The sequence below is a fragment of the Macaca mulatta genome, chromosome 7 (assembly GCF_049350105.2).
Source record: "Macaca mulatta isolate MMU2019108-1 chromosome 7, T2T-MMU8v2.0, whole genome shotgun sequence".
Taxonomy (NCBI): Eukaryota; Metazoa; Chordata; class Mammalia; order Primates; family Cercopithecidae; genus Macaca; species Macaca mulatta.
In genome coordinates this window covers 167,129,741-167,136,583 of record NC_133412.1, presented here as the reverse complement: position 1 = coordinate 167,136,583, position 6,843 = coordinate 167,129,741, and the positions used below count along the sequence as shown (strand labels likewise).

Below are 6,843 nucleotides of genomic sequence, written 5' to 3'. Positions count from 1 at the left end.
GGTCCACATACCCCCTAGAGGTCTCCCACTGGCCACTTGGTGTTCACCTCAGGTAAATGCAATGGTGGCCCACAATCAGTGAAGTTACGCAGGTCATACTCCCATGCAAACGTCTGATTGGTTGCGGAAAGCCACCAATCAGAGGCTAAAGTGAAGTTACAAAGTTGCACTTCTACGCAAATGAAGACTTGGACTGCAATCTGTCTGTCTGCAACTAATCAGAGGCTGAAGTGAAGTTGCAAAGTTACACTCCTTTGCAAACGTCTGATTGGTTGCAAAAAGCAACCAATCAGAGGTACTTTCAATTTTCCATCTGCCACACAGAAAAGGTGGGGGTTTGCAAAGGGAGTAGCCTCTGGTCCTTTTGTTACTTAGGAGTGGAAAGTTAGGGTTTTCCTTTCAATTTAGTTCTAGGAAGTCAGTGTGAAATGACCTTGGGTTCCCTGTCTCCAGACCCTATTCTCCTGCCTCATTTGTAGGTTAGAACATGATAGAACAGAGTGGTACCCCATGGTTACTCCCCCTTTCTCCATCACTACCCACAAGGATGCCATGTGAACTGAATCCAAGCCAACGGGCTTGGACTCCACCTCTGGGTCTAAAGCTGGAGGAAGTCACACTGCAGTTCCGAGTCTCAGTTTCCTCATATAAAATAGGGATAACTAAGCCCTCCAGGGCTCTTGGAGGTGATGGGTGAGATTGCTTATGTAGGAGCCCTTTTGAAAAATTAAGCAACTCTCTAATTCTCTCTCTTTACATAGAACATACAATTTTTAAAATGAGTTTTAAAATATTAGAATCCTTTGCTTTTTTTTTTTTTTTTTTTTTTTTTTTGCCTGTCAAAAGTTTCATTTTGCCAAACCCTTTAGAAAATGAACTTGTTGAAAAACAAAAATTACTTTTTTTTTTTTTTTCCAAAAGCGTTGTTTTTATTTATATAGAGTCCTAACCACTTCAGTGGCAGGAGGAGTGGGAGAGGTTCCTTTTTCAATCCAGGGACCTCCATAATGTTGGTTTGTTGTTACCAAACACACAGGTAAGTGGCATCACGGATCTGGTAAACTAACGACAATGTTTAGTCTCTCTCTGCTAGAGCAACAAGGTGAGCATCAATCTCTGCTTAATCCTGAATTTAGGATTTTCAACTGTCACTACTCCAACTTCTATTTCTGAAGGTTTGAAATCAATTGACAGAACAGTAGACAGGCATGTAATTGCAGTTTCCACTGTCTGTTCAAATGTCCAGTCAAATTTCTTCTTCACTTTTTTTTCAAGGAAGCTGGTTGACTCAGTTTGTTTAACTCCTGCTGCAGTGGCTTTAAACCCACAGTAGTAACCTGCAGGATCACACTTATATACCTGAGGGCCTTGCTCTTCATCTATACCAATTAAAATCATACAACAACCAAGAGGCCTCATTTCAGCATTCTGTGTGTAGACCTGAGAAATATCGGCAATTCTTTTACACAGCATGTCCACAGGAATCTCATAGCCATACTTGTATTTCCAGTTAGCTGCCTCATAGCGTGCCCTCTGTACCTGGGATCTGCTGTCAGCTGTCATTCCGGTCATCACACAACCAATGTTTTCAGTTATCTTGAATAAGTGAGTCACTGTGCTGGAATCCAATAATTTGTCAGGTACTTTCTTCTGTGTGACAATTACTGCACAGTCTTTCCCTCTGACAGCTACTGACGTAAGGCCACCCTGGTTAATAGCCTTAAAAGCATATTCTACTTGGTAGAGCCGACCCTCGGGTGAAAAAATAGTAATGTGGCGGTCAAAACCGGCGCTGGAACCACGGGACATCTTGGTAGAAGCACTACTTCAAACACCCAAAAATTACTTTTATAGAGATGGGGTCTCGGTATGTCGCCCAGGCTGGTCTGGAACTCCTGGCCTCAAGCAGTTCTCCCACTTCAGCCTCCCAAAGTGCTGGTATTACAGGCATGAGCCATCATGCTTGGCCTTGAAGCATGAACTCTTGAATTAGCTTTCGAATTTGTAGAAACCTTTGTGAGTCACCAAGAGCCTTTGTATTGTCATCTCCATGGACTGTCCCAATAGGATAGTGGTTCACATTACCCAGCAAGTACACATGAGAAGGCTAAGTGACCTCCCCAAGGTCACATGGCAGAAGATGGCTTGAACCGGATCTCCCTATCTCCATTGTTGGGTGAGCTCTGTGCCCCGCTGAGCTCTGAGCAGAGTCCCAGCTACTCCCTCAGATCACTAAAGGCTCCTACCCTCTACCCCCACCATAAACAATTCAACTTTACCAAGTCCCCAATCCTGCCCTCGGGAAGAAAAGTCTCAGTGGATGCTCACTCTCATGGGGCAGGGACTGGCAGCTGTGGCTGGTCTCTGAAGCTCAGGCCACCCCAGGCTCTGCACCTCACTGGCCAGGGAGGGCAGCCCTGCTGGCCGCTATAAGCCCCCTGGGAGTGAGGGGCGGGACCAACTCACTCACTCAACCCACCTGAATTAAGCATCATCTGCTAGTGTTGGGGCCCCGTCCCTGGGCCACTATCGCTTACAACAGCTCTGCTTCCCTGACCAAATTCAGACTGACTCAAGCTTCAAATGTCACCATGGAGTGCTCTTGCTTGGCCAGACATCTGCCAAAAGCTGCCCTCGCCCAGTCTCAGTCAAAAGGCAATGACAGGCTACCAGGAGTTGCTGGCAGATCAGCGAGCTCTTCACTCACAGAGACAATCATAGCGACAGGTGGATAAATTTTCATCTATCAGCTGTTTCAGTGACCCTTGATCATGAGAGAGAGAGAGAGCCTTTTGCTAGAAAGACCTCATCACTCGCCCAGCAGAAGCAGGTGCTACATCCTAAAGCACAACTGCCTGCTATTTACAAAGCAACGAGGGAGTGAAAAGGCTTTTCTAGTGTCAACTGAAAAATCACAAAGTTATCAATTTAGAAAGGAACCTGCTTTCCTTCCCTCCTTCCTTCCTTCCCTCCCTCCCTCCTTCCTTCCTTCCTTCCTTCCTTCTTTCCTTCCTTCCTTCCTTCCTTCCTTCCTTCCTTCCTTCCTTCCTTCCTTCCTTCCTCTCTCTCTCTCTCTCTCTCTCTCTCTCTCTCTCTCTCTCTCTCTCTCTCTCTCTCTTTCTTTCTTCTTCCTGTCTTTCATCTTTCTTTCTTTTTGAGAGGGGTCTTACTCTGTCACACAGGCTGGAGTGTAATGGCACAAACATAGGTCACTGCAACCTTGACTTCTTGGGCTCAAGTGATCCTCCTGCCTCAGCCTTCCTTGTAGCTGGGACCACAGGCATGCAACACCATGCCTGGCTAATTTTTTGATTTTTTGTAGAGACAAGGTCTCGCTTTGTTGCCCAAGCTGATCTCAAACTCCTGGGCTCAAGTGATCCTCCCACCTCAGCCTCCTAAACTGCTGGGATTACAGGTATTAGCCACCGCACCTGGCCAGGGAGTTTACTTCCTATAAAGGGTTATATCCTGCAGGCTGGTCATCTTGGAGACTGGGAATCCAGTAGCGCCCCAAAGGTAGGCATTTCAAAGGAGAAAAGGATGAGACAGGAATTTATGCTGAATGTGTTGTCCAAATATACATATTCAACAGGTTATAGGAGGAGCTATGAATATTCACAAAGGGGCTTCTGATGCATGTGTACTGAACAAGCATGCATATTACATGCATCTTAAGTTTACTTTGGGATGAACGCAACATTTAAATGCATTGAAATTAGGCACTGTGTGTTAAAAGATAAAGCAGGGACACGAAGACACTTGGTGCACTGCCTCTGTAAACTTACCAGAATGAGTCCGTGGTTGGTCCGTTTGTCTCTTATCAGGACAAATCAGTCTCTTGTCTAATCAAAGCTGCAGTTCTGTCTGGTGGAACTGGGTGCTCAGTCAGTGTCTGCTGTTTGGTGAGCTGCAGTTACTTCCATATTGCTTATTTCAAGCCAGTGCTTGTTTAGCTGCTGAAGATAAAAATGGGGAATTCTTGTGACAGTTGGAATATAGTTTATTCTGTGACCGTAGGGGTTCATGACTTAACCCTCACCTGGTATGGGCTTAGGTCTGGTTTATAATTTGTTATCTTATTGCCACAATGAGTCCATTCTGTCCGTCTTTTGGTCTCTATGTTAACATTCATGCTGGTCAGTTGTTGTGTCTAAGCCACAAAAGGGATGGGGGGAACGAGGCATGTCAGGACTAGGAACTCAGTTTTTAGGGTTTCTCTGAGGTCCTTTTGAGGTAGAAGGTGGGACTCAACTCAGGAGGCAGGACTCAACTATGGAGGTGGGACTTGGACACTGGACCAAATTGAGGACTAGCTAAAACAGGGATGGGTCAGAAGCAGCTTTCCATACGCCTTGCCCACTCACGTGCCATGTCAGTTTACCATTGCCATTTTAACATCCGGAAGTTACTGCTCCTTTCCATGGCAACAACCTGATGACCCAGAAGTTATCCTATTTCTAGAAATTTTTGCATAATCTGGCCCCTACTTTGTATATAATTGAAAGCACATATAAATATGACTGGGGAACTGCCTCTTAGCTGCTATTCTGGGTACACTGCCCAGGGGGTAGCCCTGCTGTGCAAGGAGCAATACCTCTGCTGTTGCTGTGCACTGCCTCTTCAATAAAAGTTGTTGTCTAACACCCACTGGCTCCCCCTGAATTCTTTCCTAGGTGAAGCCAAGAACCCTTCTGCGCTAAGTCCCAATTTTGGGGCTTGCTAGTGCTGCATCACTTTTGGTCAAGAGCGTGTCCATTCAGCTGGTTGCCAGGCTTAGGATTTTCAGTTCTCACCAGGAATGTGCGTGGCAAGCTGGTGCCTCTGGGAACCAGCCACAGATGACGTGTAGGTTCCAGGGGGGTGTGAGCAGTGAGCTCCCATCAGATCCTAAGCACACATTTCCACTTACCCCAAGCAGTGGTTCTGGAAGAACATTCCCAAGAACCAAGGCATTGTGTAAGTCTCCCAGATGAACAAGTGTGAGTGCTTAAGTTTCAGCAGTTACCTTGCAGGGCTGGAAAGCAAGGTAAGCGCAGCGAATTCAACACAAAGTCCACAGTGGATCCTCAGACTCTGAAAGCACCCATTCTTGCCCTTGACCCCCCTTCTACCACCGCAGAGGACACTTCCTTCCACCTGATGGAGGGCAGGTTACCTCCTGTGCCCAAGACCCAAGCATTGTATTCTCTCTCCTGCCACTGTCCAGTCATGGGCTAAGCTTGGTACACATATTAGCTCACTTTTTATAACAGTGCCAAGAGGCAAATATTACTATCCCTAATTTCTATAAAAGAAACTGAGTCCCAGATAAGCTAAATGATATGCCTGACTTCATAGAGGGAGTAGGTAGGTGGTAAAGTTGGGGATGAGACTCTACTTTCAATATTAGAGCAGTGGTTTTCAAGCTTTAGCAAATGGTAGCTTATGCTTAGGATTCAGATTCTTGGGTCCTTCCCTCAGTGCTTTGATTCGGTGGGTCTGGCTGGGGCTTGGGAACAATGAATCTGTTGCAGCCTGTCCACAGCCCACATCTAGGAAGGAGTATCTCAAATGTTCCTCTCCACGAGGAAGTTATTTCTCCATGTGTTCACCTTCTCCATGCAGTTTGCCTGCAGGAACCTCCCTCTGCACATTACTATGACATTCTGACTGAGGCCTGTTTTGTTGAACTTAGGTAATGTCAGGGTTCAAATCCCAGCTCCTCCACATACTAGCTCTGTGACGTTGGGTAAGATACCAACCTGTCCTTGTCCTGATTTTCTCATCTGTAAAATTGGGTAAATAATAGGTGCTGTCTCAAAATTGTTGAACGTGAAATTGGTTCATCTATGTAAAATATTTGTAACAATATGTAAAATATTTGTAACAATACCTGACATATAATAAGCTCTCAATAAACATTAGCTGCCATTATGATTATAGCTATTCTTGTGGTTATCATTACTGTTGAGCTATTTCAAGTGTGTGTATCTCATCTGCACAATAAGATTCTAATCTCCCAAAGAGCACAGAGCTTAGCACAGGACATCATATGCAGTAGATTCTCAACAAATATCCACTGAGTGTCTAAATTAATTTTTAAATTCATAAGCAATCAAATCCCACAATTAGCATATGAGGGAATTAATAATACTATAATACCATAAGTAATGAATAATATTATAATACTGTAAGTACCAATGTTATTGATCACTTGTGGAACACCTAATATATGTGAGGATTACGGTTAAACACTTTACATGAATTATTCCATTTAATGAATAATTCCACAACAATTACTCATGAGTTGAGTATTACTTGCCATAAGAAAATTGAGGCACAAAGAAGTTAATCAATTTGTCCATGTCCTTGAACTGCTAAGTAGTAGAGCTGGTATTTTATCCCAGGTTTTTCAAATGCAAGAGCTTATACTCTTAACCACACACTGTGTGTCAGTTTTCCCTTATTAGACTGGAAGCTTCTCCAGGGGAGTGATTGAGTCTCGTTTATGTTTCCTTTGTCCCAGACAGAGGACTTTACATAAAGTAGGCTCTCAAAGAAATGTTTACTGGGTATGTTTGCCTGAATGAATGGATGGATGCATGGCTGGATGGATGATGGATAGATGGATGGAAGGGTTCAGGAGTGAATGAGTGGATGGGTGGAAGGATGGGAAGAGAGAGGCATGGATGGATGCAGGGATAGGAGGATGAATGGACAGATGGATGGATGGATTGATGGATGGATGAGTAGATAAAGAGATGGATGGATGGTGAGTAGTTTGAAGGGTGAAGACATGATAGGGGGAATATGTCTTTTTTTTTCTTTTTTTTTGAGATAGAGTCTTACTCTGTCATCAGGCTG

The 6,843-nt window shown here is 44.5% G+C and overlaps 1 protein-coding gene across 1 annotated transcript; it reads right to left on the bottom strand.

The window, feature by feature from the left end:
- Positions 1–899: 899 nt before the first annotated feature.
- Positions 900–1,832, bottom strand: LOC699631 (proteasome subunit alpha type-6). The gene has a single exon (XM_015144408.3). The coding sequence runs from the start codon at positions 1,807–1,809 to the stop codon at positions 1,090–1,092; it is 720 nt and encodes a 239-aa protein (XP_014999894.3). The 5' UTR covers positions 1,810–1,832; the 3' UTR covers positions 900–1,089.
- Between the last annotated feature and the right edge of the window lie 5,011 nt (positions 1,833–6,843).

Excerpts from the sequence above, each read along its gene's own strand:
- LOC699631 (XM_015144408.3), bottom strand. The coding sequence starts at position 1,809 with ATGTCCCGTGGTTCCAGCGCCGGTTTTGACCGCCACATTACTATTTTT.